The following is a 19,951-nucleotide window of genomic DNA, read 5'->3' as shown; positions in this document are numbered from 1 at the left end:
AATCACATCTAAGTTTAAACACATAAATAGTCCCATTGACATCAGTAGGACTACTCATGCTTAGAGTTAAGCACCCACTTAAGTGATTTGCTGGTTGAGGGCCACAGTGCTCAGCACCTTGTAGGATCAAACCCTTAGTTATTAAAATGTTATATAATATGATGTAAACAGTTACATTAAATAACAATATGCAGATTAATAGCTTCACATCTATATTTATTTACTGGATATAACAATAATGCTATATGCTGGTATTTGGGGAACACGTATTTAACAGTTATTATATATTCTTCAGGATGTCTATCCAACTCTGAGTCCATAGCTAATTAGAGGTTTTTTTAATAGAAGAAAAACTCTGAGCCACTTTTATAGCATTTTAATCAATAGTACTGAAATATGCAAATTAGCTAAAGTATGATTGATTGAGCATCATAATCCTGCCCGCCCTTCATGTCACCCTTCATTACAATTTTGAAATCAAACTGAACAATAATAAAGTATTATTTACAATTTGTCAGCGTATTTCTCTTTGACAGAATCTTATTAAAATTAAGCAGATAGGAGGACTGGGATAGAAGGATAGTTTTGTGTAAGATTTTTGTCTCAACATGTTTTCATGTTAAAATAGCCTTTAAATGTACAAGACATAACATAGGGAAACTAGATTAATCTTTTCAGACTCATTTCTGAGTTCTAATGAAATTACACACCACCTGAGCTTCATCCTCCCATTACCAGGATGCCAGAAGAACTGTGGGATATGGATTTCTCTGGTGCCTCCTTCACTGTGCATCTGAGGAAGTGGGTATTCACCCACGAAAGCTCATGCTCCAAAACATCTGTTAGTCTATAAGGTGCCACAGGATTCTTTGCTGCTTTTACAGATCCAGACTAACACGGCTACCCTCTGATACTCCTTCACTGTGGTCATTCAGATGTATATAATGAATTATGGGTATACGAATAAACACATCAAATATATTCAGATTTTATTTGGAACAAAAATGTCAAAAGTTATGTATCATTTAGAGCAAAGGGGGGCATGGATCAGCGTTCACATTGCACTGCCCATCAGTACCTGCCTCAAGCCAGGGAATATAGTGATCCAACCAGTGGACCAAATACAGAGATGAATCCTGGTCACGTGCCACTTGAGGCACATACTGTACAGATGCTCAGAAGATTTAGGGTAAAATTAAAAGAAATGGCAATCCTATGTGCAGTCAGGTTATATGAAATATAGTGAATAATGCACACACATACAGAACAAAAACAACAACTGAAACCTAATTGGCCAATAATAAAAACATATTGAGGCCTTGGTTTTTCATTCTGATGAAATTCCTGTTGAAGTCTAAAGGAAATTTTGCTTGAGTAAGGAGTTCAGAGTTAGGCCCTGTGTTATTTTAGTGTTGCAGAATATTAAGCAAATACCTATCTGTAAGAGCATGTTTAGTTCCATTGACGTCAATAGGACTATTCACATGCTTAAAATTAGGCATGTGATTAAGTACATTGCTGGACTGGGGCCATAAGCATTATGGGGAGCCTGATCCTACACAACTGAAATTGATGAGAGTTTTGCTATTGACTCCGGCGCTGACATGATCTAGCCCTTTAGTGCTGTGTAACAATACAGTGTACAGTAGGAAATTAATTAAACCACTGTGATTCCTTCCCCTCAATAGACAAGTGAGTAAAAGCTTCATGTGCTGGTCCAGAAGCAATGTGGCTTATTTAACAGCAACTGGAGAGTTGCAAGATTGTAAATGACCCCTTTTTTCAGGTAAAACTAAAGCTTATTTTCTGAAAAAAACACATTCCTTTTCTGTAGAATCAAGCCCTTGGGATAGACAAAAAGGTCCTGTTATATTTTAGGACTTGAAGTGCCTACTAAAGTCAAATCTCTGTAAAAGTAAAGACTAGAGAAGTAGACAATAGAGCATTACTCCTTTGGGGAGTTTATAGAAAGAAACTATTTAATCCTTAATCAAATAGTTAAAAAAACAACTCTTCAATGCAATTAATATTTTAAAGAAGTTTTAAAAAATATGTGGCTGTATATCTTTGGGAGAGCAAAGAGGCTTGCTAATCAGGACCTAATTAATAAGCAGGCTGGGAAGATTTAGTCAGTCAGTCTCTGGGTAAATCTAATAATTTCAACCACCTCCCTGCTGCAGAAACCTTTATATTTGAAGAAAGCCCAGATCATTAATCAAAGACTGAAGAGCCCTTTCTTCTATGGCGACAGAATTCCTAACAGGGGCCTTCTGCAGTGATCAGTCTCCAACTGACTACAAATTATCAATACTGATTACCAGCTTGCTGCAATGGGGAGGGGATGGCTTGCTCAGCACTGCAGGGCTGGCCAGACTCCCACAGCTCCTGTCTCAGTCTGTTTGCATCTACAGCTGTCCCATGCCTTTTCCCTACAGGTGACAATGCCAGGTTAGAATGGTTTCCACCCCTAGGGATTATTTCTCAGATCAAAGAAAGAGAATCCCAGTGTTGTTTTTAAATGTAGAACTAATGTCTGGAGGATTCATGTTAACTTTGGACAAATGATCAAGACTGAAACAGGATTATTATTGCCATAGTGATTAGGTAGTGAGTACATGGGCTTGTTTTTTTTTTCTGAGGGCCAGATAAAGGCGTTTAAACCTTGCTTTCCTTATTCTGGGTGGCTGTTGTGAACGTGGGGTAGGGGGTGTTTGACAGGGAAGTATTTTGAAACTCTTTGATTTCTAAGGTATCATCCACATTTTCCCCCTTTCCAAAGGAAGCAGAAAGGAATTTGATGATCTGGAGATCCTTTAAAAGACTGGTCTGCTGGCTAATGCGTTTCGCTCCTTTCCACACCCTCCACTGCAACCTCTATTTCCACCCATTTGCACCACAAAGCATTTAACCGCAGTCAGTGAAACAAAAGGAGTCGGGAGAGGATGTCTTGCTTGTGCCTCTTAATTTTAGCCCCAGACAGGGACGATTCCCCAGAAGGTTAAATAAAACGGCAACCATGGTTCCGAGCCTCGGCAGTCATTGGACATCTCGCCTTCTTGCTTCTCAGATACCAAAGGGAATGAGAGATTAGGCAAAGCCACGCACGTTAACTACACCCAGACCCAGAATGAGTGAGTGGGGATGGATGGGGCGGGGCTGCTGAGTCCACACATACAGTTTGCGTTCGCTCTAGTGGGACAAAGTAAAAAAGACAAGCCTGTCACTCCCGACAAAACAGGATATGGGGTGGGGAGAGAAGCTGCTGCGTTATCTAGAAAAAAATATCCTGGTAGGAGGATACTTTTATTAGCCAATGACCTACTTTTCTGTGTACAGTCAGACTGCAGGGGTACAAGAGTCCAGGCTGCAGAGCAAGAACGAGGTGGCTCTTTCAAAAGCCGTTTGGGTTTGTTCTCCTGGTGCTGTGCACACAGCCTTTGCGTTGCTAGCCCTCCCTGCTCCCTACTTCTTAATGTCTAAAGGGACTGGGGAGGTTACTGGGCGCGGGCTCCCTGGGCGTGCCTGGGACGAGACAGCTGCAGCAGCCGTATGGGTGGGGTCTGTCTGCCTGCATTGTGCTGGGCTGCTGGAGCCTGTGGCGCTAAACGCTGCAGGTGCCCTCTCCCCAGGAACAGCGGTGCACAGCGTTAAACAAAGAAACCCAATGTCACCCCAGCCCCACCCCACCCCATCCCTCCTTAAAACAAAGGGCGGACCTGTTCTCTGTAAGGCGATCGGGTTATGTATCGAATTAGCGAAAGAGAAAAGTCTCTCTCTAAAGCCTGTCGCTGGGGGAGATGAAGGTGTCTTTCCTATTCAGCCACGAAACTGATCAGTTTCACTGTGCAAGTGTTTTGCTTTCAACACATCATCTCCAAGAAATAGCTGAAATGAAGAGCGAGCAATATCTTGAGACCTGGCGATAAGGGGCTTTATAAAAACACATACATAACACATTTCAGAATAGGTAAGGGCACTTTTTTGGTGCCACTCACAAAAAAACTCTCTTTAAAACCAAATAAATCTCCTTGAAATGAGTGTGCAACTTATTTGCCTTAATCACTCAAGAGCAATCTGCCATCAGATCTCAGGCTAAGATTTCCAAAGAGCCCCGGGCTCCCAACCTTCCTCCCTGCTTTTTGATTTAAAAAAAATAAACAAAAAGATTTAACATTGTCTTGGCTTTTTCTAAACATTAAGGCCTCTTAAGGCAGCACCCAGGACAGCCGGTGGTCCTAGGATATAGTGGCCGTTGCATTGGCTGAAAAAAAAGAGATGCGATTTCTTACCCATTGCTGTTTTAGCCATGGTGGGATGGATGTGCAGATTCTCAGAGGCTGTGAAGGCAAAGGGGTCCAGCTACAGCAGTGGAGAGGGAGAGAGAAGACTGAATAAGGCACTGAGTCAGCAGCGTGGGGCTGTGCAAGAGAAGGAGCAAGAGGCAGGAGCCTATGAATAATTATCACTCCTCTACCCAAGCAGATTGGCTCTAGAGGTCCCCTGACATGACTCCTGCGGAGCTAGAATCTCCAAGCATTAAATGTTGATCCACCAATGGTGCTGGAGTACAAAGTGCTAGAATGGAGTTTGAAATGGAAATCCGTCCTTGAGTGTCTCTCCCCCCCTCTTTTTAGTTTTAATAGTACAGTCCATGTCAAATGTTTTATGTCTTACATGAAAAGCCTATTGGGGTTGAAAGCTCTCCTGTTGCTACCTGGAAAATATGCACACATGCATTTTTAACACAATTTAACACCCATATGACAAAGGGGGAAATAATTCAGGGGTTTTTGGAGCAGTTTCAGCAATAACAGTAGTTTACAGCATTTTACATCTGCACACTGCATTACTGTATATTGGCTGTTGCAACACACACATGCTTATACTGCAAGTTCTTGCTTTTCAGTATTTATTTTATGTTTCCCAGACTCATCCATCAATTATGCATTCAGTGGTAAAACCTACAGTATGGCAGGGATACTAATTAATGTTTGCAAAGTGCTCTAGAAAATGCAAAGCAGTCTCCATGTGAAAATTGGTGATATTATTTCATTATCGCACTAGCCACCTCTTTGATGTACCATCAAAACAACAACCGAAATCTCCTTGGTAAAAGAATGTGGAATATGAGTGAGTGCTCAAAGACATCACCTGAAAGAGGATTGCCGGGGGCTTGAGAAATTATAAGGTATTTATCAGTTTTGGAGCATGATGAAGAAAAATCTGTTTTGTGGGCAAGGGAGAGGGAGCAAAAGAAATAATCGAGGGGGGAAAACGTTTTCTTTCATTATATTCAGGGGAAAGCCAGTGATGTGTCTGGAAACAATGTAAGAGAAATCTGGGTAGTGATCTGAAGCTATGGATGGAAATACGGTGTAACCCTAACATATGTTCTAGTTGGGAGAAAGTCACTGTCCAGGTGTAAGCAGTGTATAAAGCATGGTATGGGGTTAAGTGGCGGATAGGTTGTCCCATCATCCTTTCTGCATTTATGTATCCTCAGCAATACCCAGCATAAGAAAATAACAGAGGTAAGTATTACAGCACTGGCACACATAGATGTAGGCATCTGGAAAATTTCTAGTTGGGGTAATGAACTTGGGGGTGGAAGGACCATGGGGCCATTCCAAGATCTCTCTCTCTCTCTCTCTCTCTCTATTGCGATGATAAGCTTCCAGAACGTGCTTGGGCCAACAGTTCTCTTCTCCTTCCTCCAGATGTACAATTCACTATCACATTTGCCACAGCTTAGTGGTGTTCTTGTGTTGGACAATAGTTCAGTGTCATTTATCCAGTGCGGTTGATTATGCTAAGAAATGCAGCATCCGGGAACGAGGCCCAGAGGATAAGGTGAGGCTGTGGCCACTTTTCCTCTTGTCCTTGTGTTTGTCAGTTTCAATCTGCAGGGTGGTTATTTTTTTGTTAATGAGAACAGAAGACTGGAAGTAGGGTGGAGGAGAAGAACCCTCCTACAGGCGGAGAAATACAGGCTGAAGGGTGTGGGTTGTATATAAACTCCTCAGCGTGGACATATCGCAGCGTCAGGGCTGTTTGAGGTGAGCTGTCAACACAGCTTTAGTCTATTAGCCTACTGACGTTGGGAAGATTAGGTAGCTTGCTGGGATATGGTGAGGAGTTTAGTTCCCAGAGTGCCCGATCCAGGACTACTCAACCACACACGGTAGGAAAGTGGCTCCCACGGCCAACCATCCTTTGTGAGTGCAAAAGTTGGGTCAGAGGGCCATCTTTTCCGTGATGAGGTGGGTTGAGGAATTTAAAAGGCAGGGTGAAGGGTTTGGGAGGTGGGAAGATTTGGTAGGGGCGGGTCGTGAGTAAAATTAGGGGCGCTGCTGGGGTGAGGAGGAGCAGGGATGGGTTTGTTCGCGGTTGCTGCTCCTCAGCCTGGAGTAGGGAAAGGTGCTGGAACTTCATGGAGGGACCTAGCTGGAAAGCCAGAGACTCCCACTTTAACTTCCCCCAGGGCAGGTTTCCCCCCGCCCCCCGCAGTACTAATGCAGCAATGTGTAGTTCTAGTCTATAAGGGCTTATTTTGTATTCTTCGAGGCCTTCGTCTGGGCCACCAACGAGCTGTTTCCTAGATAAACCGCTGCAATTGTATGAGAACAATTATTCACAAAACAGAGAGCAACTGCTATAAAATATATCAGGAAGGAGGCTGGAGCTCTCCTGGGTGCTGAAACTTCCCTAGGCCTCGAAAGGATTGTGCAATAGCCTCTCCTATCCTCCCTCCCATTACAGACACAACTAGAACCAGCGCAATTCCGACCCGCTGCATCAAAGGGGCTGAGGGTTGGGGGAGGGGGGGAGGGGGGAGGGGAAGGCAAGACGCCCTGCAGATCCATACACTGGTTAGCTGCTCCTGCCCCCAAAGGGCCGGTGTCACCACAGCGCAGACAGTCCCAGAGCAGCCGATGATGAATACGGGGCCCTGATAGATCTGGATTTGCTTCTTCCTATTGCCATTTTTATAATAAATAATAATAAAAATTAATAAGTAATAAGTACTAGCTAGGCACCCCCTAGGTCACATGCCCGCTGGGATAAGCATGCAACCGCCTCCTGCCCCCCAGCTAGGGCATCCAGCTGCTCTCAGCTCTCTGGCCGCAGCAGGGAGCCGGGGGAGTTGTCTCCAATGCTCAGCTGGGGTGCAAGGGCTGGGGGCTGCATTTCTCTGCTGCACCCTGACTCTCATAAACTGCCCATGGCATGCAGCACCTTGCACCCCCAGGGCTCTCTGCACAGCGTCGGAAAACAAGCCCCGCTTCCGCTTTGCAATAGCCTTGCCCTCCCCCAGAAGAGGTGTTTTGTTTTTAAAGCAGAGCAGCCGGGTCACCCAGCAGAGCAGGAGGGAGGGGAGTTCTCGTTTGTAAGGGGAGAATGGAAGGTTAATGGCTTCTAAGAGGAGCTGCCAGTGTCTGGGTTTCGGGCCGAGGCTTTTTCTTACAGTCCTCCTGCCAAGGACAGCAGCGAGCTTCCGATTGCCGCTGGCTTGTTACTGTGCAGTTTGGAAGCTGCTTCTCTTTCCAGGCAGCCCCCTCCCACTGCCGCGTAGTGGCTCCAGGCTGCAACTGACACACCCGGGGGACCCTGTCTGCTGCCCTGGTCCACCCCACCCCAAAGCTTCCCCCCGCGCCACTCCCAGAAGAGAGTGACACCCCCCCGTGTGATTTGCAAAGGAGTCTCTGAATCGTGCAGCTGATGGTTAGCTATGCAGGCTGTCTGAACGGGCGGAATCACTGACACTCCTGCGTCTGTCCGAGGGTGGGGCTGCTCGTGTCTTTTCTTCTCCGGCCACCATCAGGGGAGAGAGAGAGCTCAGAGACAGCCCCTGCCGCCCCGCTCCCCGCCCCCCACCTGGCAGGGATAGATGAGGAGACCCGAGCCAAATCGGGGAAGGTTTTTCTCACTTCAGCTGCCTTTCAGGCAGCTCCCCCCTTTCTATTTCTGAGCCAATACATGTTGCAGAATAGCAGGTCCCCTTATTGTGCTGTCAGGCATGTGAAGAAAAGCTGGATCTCCCCAGAGGACAGGGGGAGGGGTACTGGACCTTAGAGAGATTTCTTTGCCGAGAAACTGGCGCAAGAAATTACTTGACAATCAATGACACCTCCAGCACTTGACAAGACAATTATTGCTGGGGAGCAAGTGATCAGACACGCTATATATCATCTGGTGAGTGCAACATGAATTTTAGAGGAAAATGTGATTTTTCTAGCAAAGCCAAGCTTGTCCTTCTCTGGCAGGGGAAGTTTCTCTCATATGTAGGCCAAAGGATGTGGATTTCTAAAGCTCTTATCTGATGTTGCAGTATATGTGTGTGCTGTTTGAAACTATGCCTGCATCTTGATTTCTGAATGCACATTGTAATTATTTAATATAGAATCATAGATCATTAGGGTTGGAAGGGACCTCAGGAGGTCATCTAGTCTAACCCCCTGCTCAAAGAAGGACCAATACCTAAAAGGCCCCCTCAAGGATTGAACTCACAACTCTGGGTTTAGCAGGCCAATACTTGGGCCACTGAGCTATCCCTATCAGATATTAAATGGAAAAGAACAGATTTAAAATCTTATTAGACAATGTTTAAAAATAAATGATACAGAGCATTGAAAATTCAGTTAATAGTCATCCGGGGGGGGGGTACCATACAGAGTATAGGGGAATGTTAGTATTTTGACATTGGATAGCGCATAACACATACAGTCTGCAGTATACCCAGTGGGGGGGTTTAAGGTGGATGAATCAAGGTACAGTCAGCAAGTAGTGAGGGTTCATCGCTCATACAGGAATTACAGGTAATCATAAATAAGTGGGCCGAGTAATGAGGATAGAATGACCCTCATATGGTGGAGTTCAGTTTGGTTTGGTGGGGTCAGGGTTCAGGGGATAACGTCCGACAGAGGAAGTCTTCAGGTCTCTTCCTCATTGCGGGTGTGCGAAGTCACGCCGGCTCACTCTTGGTTTGACGGTGGACGGTGATGTGCTCTGTATAAATGTCCCAGGACCTCCAGATAGTGTCCGAGACCATTAGACGTCGCATGAGCCACGCGTAGTGATGGCCTACCTCGCAGGTTCTCAGTACGTGTTCATTACAGGGGTCCTAGGCACCTAGGGCCCCGACGATCACAGTGTTGGGGTATACCTCATAGCCCTTTGTCCACAGGGTGTCAGCCAGGGGAGCATACTTTTCGAGTTTGTGGGCTCGGGCTGTGCGGAAGGCTGGGGTCCTATTCTTGAACGAGACTGTCACGTCGACGAGGATGATCTTTTTCCGATCCTCGTCTGTGACGACGATATCCGGGCGCAGCAGGCTGTCGGTGCCAGGGATGGTGCCGTTGACGGCGATCTCTCCCAGGCCTGGGTCAATGGCCTTCGCTAGGTGGTCCTGGACGGCGTTGTGGTGGAGCTACCAGGCAAGGGCATGGGGCTTGCAGCTGCACAGGACGTGGGGCATGGTCTCGGCAACGTACCTGCATCTCCTGCAGCGCTTGTCCTGGTTCCCATGGTGGACGGCTCCATTGAGAGGGATGCAATTCATCTGGGCGCAGTGTATGAACCACCAGTTGGTGAATTGGGTGAAGCTGCTCGTGGGGAGAAAGTGGTTGCTGGAGTCCCACTTGCTGGTCATCTCGGAGGCCTTACCCTGGTCTGGCTTTTTCTGCAGGGTGTCCACATAAAGCGCGTGGACGGCAGCCTTCAGGGACCTCTCCAGCACGCCTCTGGCTCTGGGGGTGACGATGGTGTTGCCATCAGTCTCGACCTGCTGCACCAGAACTCCCAGCTCCTGCCGTTCCTCACTCCACTCCCAGCGGCAGCCCAGTTGCTTTCCTAGTTGGCGCGTGGCGTTGCGGGTGCAGGACCACAGCAAGGCGATGTCGCCCCTGTCCTGGGCGAATTCGCCGTCCAGGGAGCTGCTCAGGAAGGTGGCTACCTCTTGGTCAGAGGGAGCTCTGCTGATTCGCTTCACTGTGGTGGTGCGCAGAGTGGTCGTTGCAACATTCTTCACTTTGGCGTCCGGGCACGCCAGGAGGCGGAAGGTGTGCGTGATGACCGAGATGTCACACAGGTCTCCCATGCAGGGGACGTTGGCGTCACCGTGCTTGTGCGCGATGTACACGAGCTCGTTGTTGGCTCTCTGGGGCAGGGACAGCCATTTCTTGACCAGCTGCTGGATGGCATTGTCCGCCTTATTGAGGGGCACCTTTGCCACAGCGGATCCTCTCAGAACGAAGGTGATGAGGGGGATCAGGAAGGTGTTGAGGGTGTTGATTTTTGCCACGGCTCCAGTAGGGATGCGTTGATCTTGGCGGCATCCTGCAGAATCTCCCGGATGGTGTCCTCGGGGGTCTGCTGGATGCAGAAGCCCGTCGGCGTGCCGAGGTGCTGGTACGCCGGCCCCTCCGCCAGAGGAATGACGGACTCGCCGTGGATAAGGAACTCCGTTGTCAGCACCGAGTCCCTCTTGCTCCCGTCGATGTGGAGAGACGTGCACTTCTTGGCATTAAAATGGAGTCCCGTCCAGTCCGCGGCTCTCACAATGGTGTCAAGCATGCTCTGGAGCCTCTCGGGGTCATCCGTGATCAGGACCAGGTCGTCCGCGTAGGCCAAGATGTTCACCCTCTCGCTATGCAGGTCGAAGCCATCAGCGCTGTCAGAGATTGCCCGCAGGAGTGGCTCCATGGCAAGGTTAAAGATGATTGGGCTGAGGGGGCAGCCCTGCTTCACGCCACTGTGGATCGGTATCTCGGCGGTCTCCCCTTCCATCGAGCAGATGGTGGTGCCGCAGTCCTCATAGAGCTCCCGGATCAAGTGAAGGAAGGTCTCTGCTATCTCGAACTCCTGGAGTGTGTTTAAGATGTGGTGGTGGGGGATGGACCCGAAGGCATTGGCCAGGTCAAGCCACGCAACCGAGCACAGATTCCACGCCCTCCTGGTCGTCTGGATGACGATCTGGAGCAGGAAGTTGTGCTTGTAGCACCCCTCCGATGTCATGAAGCCCTTCTGGGCCGGGTTGATGGCTCCCCCGGTCGTCGCCCATTCCGTAATCCTAGTTGCCAGGCAGCTGGCGTACAGTTTGTACATTGTAGAGCAGAGGGAGATGGGTCTCCAGTTACTGGGGTCATCTCATTCACCCTTTTTATGGATCAGGATGCTCAAGGCCTTCTTCCTGGAGGTGGGAGACCGGCCAAATTGCCTGCAGAAGTTAAAGATGCTGGAGAGCACGAGGCAGCCAGGGTCATGTTTCTTGAGGAGGCTACAGGGGATGCCGTCTTTTCCAGGCACGGTGTTTTTGGTTCTAGAGAGTCTGGCCATCATCTCTTTAGGCGTGAAGTCGGCCTCCAGGTCATCTACATTGGTAACGTGGAGTAGGGGCGGAGGCACTCTGGGCACTGCGCGTCATTTTTGGGCACGCTGTTGAACACTCCGTGGAAGTAGTTGTAGAGGCACTCTGAAGGGATCATGCAGTAGGACGGGAGCCCATCAAGGACTTCTCTTATGGCCTTGAGGCAGTTCATTTGGTACAACTTCTGGATCCTTGAAGCCACTGCCGGGTCATAGTGGCAGCTGGCGTTCCTCCTTCCAGCTCCTCTGGTGTTGGCATCGTGGTTCGGGACAGGCTGTCTGAGGGTGGGCCGGGTGGTCTCCTGGTTCTGTGTCCTCTTGGAGGCAATCTCCGCAGACAGCTCATGGGTGAGCCTGTCTATGAGCGGGTCGAATTCCTCAAAGGAGGCTGCCACTGGAAGCTCCTTGATCCAGGCGGCCTGCCGAGACGTGGCTGGTCTAACTTTCGGCTGCTGGTCCTCAGGTTCTTCGGTCAGCGTGGGCAGTGAGTTTGCTGCGTGGTCCATGTGTTGTCCCTCTTGCGGCTCAGGGGCCCTTTCAGTTGATTCCTGAGGCATAGTCTCCGGTGGGATGGCATCGTTGCTGGTTGTTGGTGGGACTTGGTTCGGGTCGGTGGGGGTGTTGCCTGGATTTCTGCGTGCGGCTGTTGTCTGGGGGATTGCTGTATGAGCGCATGACCTTCTGGCGGCAAGGTCCGGTATGGTGTATTTCGAGGCCATGCCGGTCCGTCTGACAATGGGGATCTGGTGCTGTGGTCTGGTCATGGTGGTGGCTCCTCTGATGGTAGGAGTTTGCGGAGCAGTCTAGGGGGTGATCCTCGCTCCCCTGGTGGGTGGGGTTCGCAGTGTGGGCTGAGGGGTCATGTTGGCTCTTCTTGCGATTGGTGCTCGCAGGGTAGTCTGAGGGACGGCGTCGGTTCTGCCGGAGGCAGGATCTCGGGTGGCCACGCGCGGTGGGGCACTGGTCCTTCTTGGGACGGAGTGATGCTGGTCGGGAGTTGAGGAGGCACTGAGATGGCTCAGCTCAGAGAGTTTCCAGGCGACCTGGGAAGATGTGACAGGTCTGCTGCTGGCAGGGGGTCGGTCAACGTTTTCCGCTGCGGTAGGTGCCGTCCCGATGGCGGGGCCCTGGTCCACCGGCCCGGGGACTGGAGTGGGCTTCTGGGCAGCGGCTGGCGAGGTCGCCCTGTTTCCTCGTGATGCAGGAGCAGCAGGCCGGGGCACTGATCTTATCCCCTTAATTACCTCCAAATGGTTGGCAAGGAATGGGCTGAAGGAGGAGCGCTGGTCCTGGTTCTTCTGTGATCTTGGTCAAGTCTTTGAACCTTTTTCTTCAGTTTCCCCAGCTGCAATAATAATAATCGTGCCTCTGGGTAGTGTTGAGAGGATAAATATTTACACAGCACTTTGAAGAATATTGGTGCTAGAGAAGTGCTAAGAAATGGAAAAGATTTATATTAGGGCATCCTATCCATTGTTCTGCCAGTGCTGGGTGATTCCGTATGGTATATGCTTCAGAGTTTTGCCTCACCTAGTTTAAATAACTCCAAATCTGGGACTCCCACTACGTACTTTTGGAACACTTTTATACAGTCTACTAGGCATCACTAGTAGAAAATGTGTTAGGCCTCATTTAGAACATCTTACATTTACCTTTGGACACTTCCATGCTCTTTGACAATCCCAACTAATAATTCGCTCTTCATGGTTTTTATGTCTACCTGATCTCAGAAAATCATTATTAATTAATTATCACAAGTTTGTGTCCTTGACCAATGCTGCTTCTCACTTCCCTTTTTCTCTCACTAGCAAGGCCGTGTTCTTGCTCTAGCATTATTTAGCATCATGTTGTAGCTGTTCTAATTGATGCATTCAGAGACATTGACTGTGGCAGTCGTATGCAGCATTGTATGGATGAAGGTGTCTTGAAGCTGCATCATCAGCATGTGATGACAAGAGTTATGAAAACAATTATTAGCAAATTGCTGATGAGTGTGCTTTATTGGCCCATAACCTCAGGGACATTCACTGACTGCTTTGAGTATGCAGCAAAACATTTTGGCTTAATGAGCAGACTAAAGAAGGCAGGTGAAGACTAAAGAAGAAGTACTGCAACTACTCCACTTGTGTCCATTGATAATAAACCACTCAAGATTGTTGGCAAGATATGCTACATAAACAGTGTCATTTCTCAAGATGCAATGATTAACAATGACAATATGAAGCACATTGGTACAGCCAGCGATGCCTTTGGAAAACCTGTGTTGTTTCTGGAACAAGCAGGGTTTCAAATTGCAAACAAAAATTGATGTTTACCATGCTGTTGTCATCACCACACTGCTCTATGGCTGCAATAAATGATCTACTTATCGATGCCACATAAAACTGTGGACCAATTCCATCTGTGATGTCTGTGACAGATAATGGGAACTAAATGGCAATATTTGGTTCCAAAAATGAGGTCCTTGAGTGCTGCAACATCAAAGGCATTGAAATTTTTATATTGAGAGTGCAGCTGAGATGTTGTCATCATGTGGTCCCTTTGCCTGACAGTAGAACATCAAAGGCCATCTTTTACAGAAAAATGCAGACTAGAACTCAGGGGTATAAGAACATAGGAATGGGCCAGACCAGTGGTCCATCTAGCCCAGTATACTGTCTTCTGACAGTGGCCAGTGCCAAATGCTTCAGAGGGAATGAACAAGGCAGGGCAATTATTGGGTGATCCATCCCTTGTCATGAAGTCCCAACTTTGGGCAGTCAGAGATTTAGGGGCCCCAAGAGGTGGGGTTGCTAATAGCCATTGATGAACTTATCCTTCATGAACTTTTCTAATCTTTTTTTGAACTCAGCTGTACTTTTGGCCTTGTGTGAAGAAATAATGTCATTGGGTGACCCTGGTTCTTGTGTTATATGAAGGGGTAAATAAGACTTTTACTCCAGTATCAGAGGGGTAGCCATGTTAGTCTGGAACTGTAAAAGCAGCAAAAAGTCCTGTGGCACCTTATAGACTAACAGACGTATTGGAGCACTGATATATTGTCATCAAATTTGAAATAGTTGTGTGTGAGGATAAAGGCACAGAGCTGAGCAACCAGTTGTGCTGTGGCATCATCAGGGATAGTGTTCCTGAAAGCTTGTATTCCATCTGTGTGGGGAATGTTTGTGTAGAGAGCCTCTACATCCAAGGTGGCTAGGATGGTGTTTTCTGGAAGATCACCAAGGCATTGTAGTTTTCGCAGGAAATCAGTGGTGTCACGGAGATAGCTTGGAGTGCTGGTGGCATAGGGTCTGAGTAGAGAGTCCACGTTTTACTCCACACCATTCATGATTTTATAGACCTCTATCATAGCCCCCTTTGGTTGTCTCTTTTCTAAGCCGAACAGTCTCAGTCTTTTGAATCTCTCATCACATGGAACTTGTTCCATACCCCTCATCATTTTTGATGCTTTTCTACATGCCTTTTCCAATTCTAAAACACCTTTTCTGAAATGGGGTGACCAGAAATGCATGCAATATTCTAGGTTTGGGTGTACCATGCATTTATATAGTGGCATTATGATGTTTTTCTGTCTTATTATCTATCTCAGGGGTAGGCAACCTATAGCATGTGTGCCAAAGGCGGCACGCAAGCTGATTTTCAGTGTCACTCACATTGCCCAGGTCCTGGCCATCAGACTGGGGGGCTTTGCATTTTAATTTGATTTTAAATGAAGCTTCTTAAACATTTTTAAAACCTTTTTTACTTTACATACAACAATAGTTTAGTTATATATTACAGACTTATAGAAAGAGACCTTCTAAAAACATTAAAATGTATTACTGGCACGCAAAACCCTAAATTAGGGTGAATAAATGAAGACTCGGCACACCATGTCTGAAAGGTTGCTGACCCCTGATCTATCCATTTCCTAATGTATCCTAACATTCTGTTAGCTCTTTTGACAGCCACTGCACATTGAGCGGATGTTTTCAGAGAACTATCCATGATGACTGCAAGATCTTGTCAATTACCCAGTTTTGTTTATAACATACATGTATAGATATTTTTCATTAGTCAGAGGGGTCTCTTCCCTGGACACTTGGACTATATTAATAAAGTCAGAGTAAAAAGCAGGGTTAAAAGGTTACACACATTCCACTACTGATTTCAATTTTCCTTCACCCATTAGGTTCAATTGAAGGACAATTAACATTTTAGTTTGCATAAATACAGGGCACTAAATATACCGATACCCAATGTAAAAAGGATTTGGTTAGCACATAAAAGACTTATGAGAGTTTAAAATTTGCTTCAGTGTGTCATCACCCTTTTGACAGGCATCTGACCAAAACTCTTTTTCTGATTTTGTTTTCTGTCATAAACTTGTGAAGCGATGATGCCACTGAAACCTCCCACAAATTTGCCATAGTAGTTAGCCAAACCTATGAAGTTGGTCATGTTTTGTAGTTTTAGGAACAGGCCCATTCAAAATAGCTTCCACTTTCAGGGGATCTGGGTGGACCTGACCCTACCTTGACTGGGAGGCCTGCCTCCCTGAGGCTTTTCAGTCCCTTCCCCATATGTGCTTCATATTCCTCCCATGTGTCGCTAAATACAGCGATATCATCTGTGTAGCTGAGAGCAAAGGTCCTGGGATCCATGTAATACGTGATTAGCAAGCCTCTGGAACATGGCTCCTGCATTAATTAATCAGAGAGGTAGTACTTACATTCAAAGAGTCCAAAATCAGTAATGAATGCAGACTTTTTCTGTGATTCAGTATCCAAGGGAATTTGCCAGTACCCCTTGGTTAACTCTAAGCTAGTGTGACAGACCAGTGTGGTACAATAGTCTGGTAGAGGGCAAATATACTGGTCCTATTGGCATCCAGGGGGGTGGGTGGGCGAAGCCCGCCCACTTCTAAAGGGCCTCCCCCCAGCCTAAGGGGAGGACCCACAGGTCTGGGACACCAAATAATTACGGGGGACAACTAATGAAAAAAAACAGGATCGGGAGTGAGGTCATAGGGCTAAACGAAGGGAACCCGATGGGGACACCGAGCAGAGAACCCCGGACAACGCCCACTGCTCCTCGAAGGTGTCAAGGGAGCCAGTGGACGCCGCCCAGAGGAACTCTGCCCGGATGCGAGAGCAGACGGAGGAACGGAAATAGGCCCCACAGTCGCAGGAAATCCCGTCGGCCAACCTCCTCTCCCTGGTGTTGTAGATGGTCAGTTTGGCCAGGGCCAAGAGGAGGTTGAGAAGGAGATCCCGCGACTTCGTGGGGCCACGGATGGGGAGCGTGTAGATAAAAAGGTGAGGGGAAAAGTGCAACCAAAAACGCAGGAAAATATTCAGGAGGAGCCGGAACAGGGGCTGCAACCTGGCGCACTCCAAATAAACGTGCGCCAAGGTCTCCTTCTCACCACAGAAAGGGCAGGTGCTAGGGACAGATGTGAACCGCGCCAAGTACACGCCCGTGCTCACGGCTCCGTGAAGGAGCCGCCAACTGATATCCCCGGTGGGCCTCGGGACCAGGGCAGAGTACAAGCTGGCCCACCGGGGCTCCTCACCCTCGAGAGGCAGCAGGAGGTCCCGCCATTTGGTTTTGGGGCGGGACGCGAGGGTGAGGTAGTGAAGGGTATGGAGCACGAGCGAGTACAGATGTTTCCGTGGCGCGGTCTGGAACAAAACCGGCTGCAGATCATGCAGCCGGCTGGCAGTGAAAGGGTGAGGGGGCCGATTGGGTCCACGGGGCAGGGGCCCGATAAAAATGTCCACGGGGCCTGGGGTGGAGGGTGGGCGGGGCGTGCCCTCTCGCAGGACCCGGTCGAGGTAAGCCCGAGCAGCGGGCAGTAAAGCGGCCTTCACCTCCTGAAGTACGCGCTGGGGAGTACGAGGTCTGGAGAGCCCCATGCGCTGAGCGAGCGTCAGGGGATCCAGCCAGTCTCCCCGGTCGTAGTCCAGGAGGTCTCCGACCCTGGTGACTCCCGCCGAGACCAACCTCTGGCACACCGTGGGGGACTCCGCCACCTGCACACGAAGCTGGGGATTGTGTAGCAGGGGCTCCGCGAGGAGGTCAACCCCCACGGTGGCCGCCACGGACCTGGTCATTGAAAAGAGCTTCCAGGTCCGGAGGAAGTCTTGGTAGAAGACCGGCAGCCCGGAGAGGTCTTGCGGAAGACCTCTCGGATGGAGGTAAAAGAGCTGCCGGTCGTATCGGAGCCCTCGGAAGCGGCGGAGGAAGGCGTGCGCCAATACGCTCCACGCTGGACTACCCGCACCAAACAGGAGCCTCTGCAGGGCCTGGAGGCGGAAGACATGGACCTGAGCACGTAAGCACTTCAGGCCCTGCCCCCCCTCCTCCAGGGGCAGGTGGAGGACCCCTGCAGAGACCCAGTGCGTCCCTGGCCAAAAGAACTCCAGAATCACCGTCCGGAGGTTGGCCAGGAAACCCGGGGCCGGGACCAGGGTGTTGAGTCGGTACCAGAGCATGGACAGGACCAGTTGATTAAGCACCAGTGCCCTCCCCCGAAGGGAGAGGCACCGGAGTAGTCCTGTCCATTTCCGGAGCCGCTCCGTCACCCTGCCCTGCAAATCCTGCCAGTTCTCCGGCGGAGACGGATGCGTGGCAGAAAGGTAAACGCCGAGATAGAGCAGCGGACCCGCGCTCCACCGGATGGCCTGAAGCGCAGGTGGGAGGGAGCTCACCTGCCACCCGTCCCCGACCACCAGGCCAGAGCTCTTGACCCAGTTGACCCGGGCGGAGGAGGCCGCCGAGTACACAGCCTGGCAAGCCTCCACCCGCGCCAAGTCGCCCGGGTCCTGGACCACGAGGAGCACATTGTCAGCGTATGCCAACAGGACCAGCCGCAGCCCCAGCTTCTGAAGCACCAACCCCGTCAACCTCTTGCGGAGGAGACAGAGGAAGGGCTCGATCGCCAGAGCGTACAGCTGGCCCGAGAGGGGACACCCCTGCCGCACTCCCCGCCCGAAGCTGACCGGCTTGGTCAGGGTCCAGTTGAGCCTGACCAGACACTCCGCAGAAGCGTACAGCACCTGCAGAAAACCCACAAACAGGGGTCCGAAGCCGAACGCTCGCAGAGTGCCCAGGAGATACCCGTGATCCATCCGGTCGAACGCCTTCTCCTGATCCAGGGACAGGAGGGCGAACGACAGACCATCCCTACACCCCAATTCCAGAAGGTCCCGGACCAGATACAAGTTATCAAAGATGGTGCGGCCCGGGACGGTGTAGGTCTGGTCTGGATGGACCACGTCTGCCAGCACGGACCCTAGCCGCATCGAGATGGCCTTCGCAACAATTTTGTAGTCCGTGCTGAGGAGCGAGACGGGACGCCAATTCCGTAAGCCGCGGAGGTCCCCCCTCTTTGGCAATAAGGCCAGCACAGCTCGCCTGCACGAGAGAGGGAGGACCCCGCTCTGCAAAGCCTCGGCCCAGACGGTGACCAAGTCTGGGCCGAGGACGTCCCAGAACACGCGGTAGAACTCCACGGTCAGCCCGTCCAAGCCCGGAGATTTATTGGTGGGCGTGTGACGGAGGGCCTCCGAGAACTCGGCCAGAGTGAGAGGCAGCTCTAGCCGGTCCCGGTCGCCCGTGCTGACCGTCGGGAGCCCGTCCCAGAGCACTCTGCAAGCGTTAGGATCGGTCGGATCCGGGGAGAAAAGAGTGGCGTAGAAGGCCCTGGCCCTCTGGCACATCTCCGCCGGATCCGTGAGGGGGGTGCCGTCCTCCGCCAGGAGGCAGGTGACGTGCTTCTTGGCCCCCCTCCTTTTCTCCAGGGCGTAGAAGAAGCGGGAGCCGCGATCCATCTCCCGAAGGAGGTGGATGCGGGATCGAACAAAAGCACCCCGGGCCCGATGGTCATCGAGGGCCCGGAGCTCCTCCCGCTTCTCCCGGCACGCTCCGCAGAGGGATGGATCCGCGGGGTTGACGGCCAGACGCCTCTCCAGATCCAAGACCTCCCGCTCCAACTGCCCTATCGCCGCATCCCTCCGTCGGCTGGCACCCCGAGTGTAGTCACGGCAGAAGAGCAGGGCGCGCACCTTCCCCAGATCCCACCACCGCCGCGCCAAGGAAAAGGCGCGCCTCTGCCCTCGCCAGGCCAGCCAGAACTCCCGGAAGGATGCCACGAAGCCCGCATCCTCCAGCAAACTATTATTAAAGTGCCAATAGGCCGGCCCCGGCCTCTCCGCGCAGAGAGAGGCCGTCACGGTGGCAAGGTGGTGATCCGAAAAGGGGGCCGGCCGAACGCTGGAGGAGTGGGCCCGTGAAAGGTGGAAACGTGACAGGTAAATACGGTCCAGCCGGGAGTGGCACGACCGATGGGCCTCCACCCGGACGAAGGTGAACGTCGAGACGTCGTCTGGGTGGTGGTCGCGCCAGACGTCCACCAGGGAGTGGCGGTCGACAATCTCCCGGAGGACGTCCGCAGCTGCCGGGCACTGCTCGGTCCCCGAGCGGTCCCGTTCCTTGAGAGTGGTGTTAAAATCCCCTCCCAGGACCAGGCACTCACGAGGATCCAGGGAGCCAAGGAAGGCGGACGCCTGCTGATAAAAATGTAGCCTTTCCGGGGCCGATGTCG

The 19,951-nt window shown here is 50.4% G+C and overlaps 3 protein-coding genes across 3 annotated transcripts in view; all 3 read right to left on the bottom strand.

Moving 5' to 3' along the window:
• The window catches only part of STMN2 (stathmin 2), a 60,150-nt gene extending 55,606 nt beyond the window's left edge, over positions 1-4,544 (bottom strand). Inside the window, exon 1 of the mRNA XM_050941403.1 lies at positions 4,290-4,544. Coding sequence (XP_050797360.1) covers positions 4,290-4,308 — 19 coding nt within the window. The 5' untranslated portion in view covers positions 4,309-4,544. The remainder of the gene's footprint in view (positions 1-4,289) is intronic.
• Positions 1-19,951, bottom strand: part of LOC127045143 (uncharacterized) — a 1,042,790-nt gene that overhangs the window by 417,417 nt on the left and 605,422 nt on the right. The window lies entirely within an intron of this gene.
• Positions 858-19,951, bottom strand: part of ZC2HC1A (zinc finger C2HC-type containing 1A) — a 572,961-nt gene continuing 553,867 nt past the window's right edge. The window contains exon 11 of the transcript XR_007772650.1: positions 858-921. The gene's annotated coding sequence lies outside the window, so the exon portion shown is untranslated. The remainder of the gene's footprint in view (positions 922-19,951) is intronic.

Source organism: Gopherus flavomarginatus, chromosome 2 (assembly GCF_025201925.1).
Source record: "Gopherus flavomarginatus isolate rGopFla2 chromosome 2, rGopFla2.mat.asm, whole genome shotgun sequence".
Lineage (NCBI taxonomy): Eukaryota > Metazoa > Chordata > Testudines > Testudinidae > Gopherus > Gopherus flavomarginatus.
This window is presented reverse-complemented; position numbering and strand designations above follow the sequence as displayed.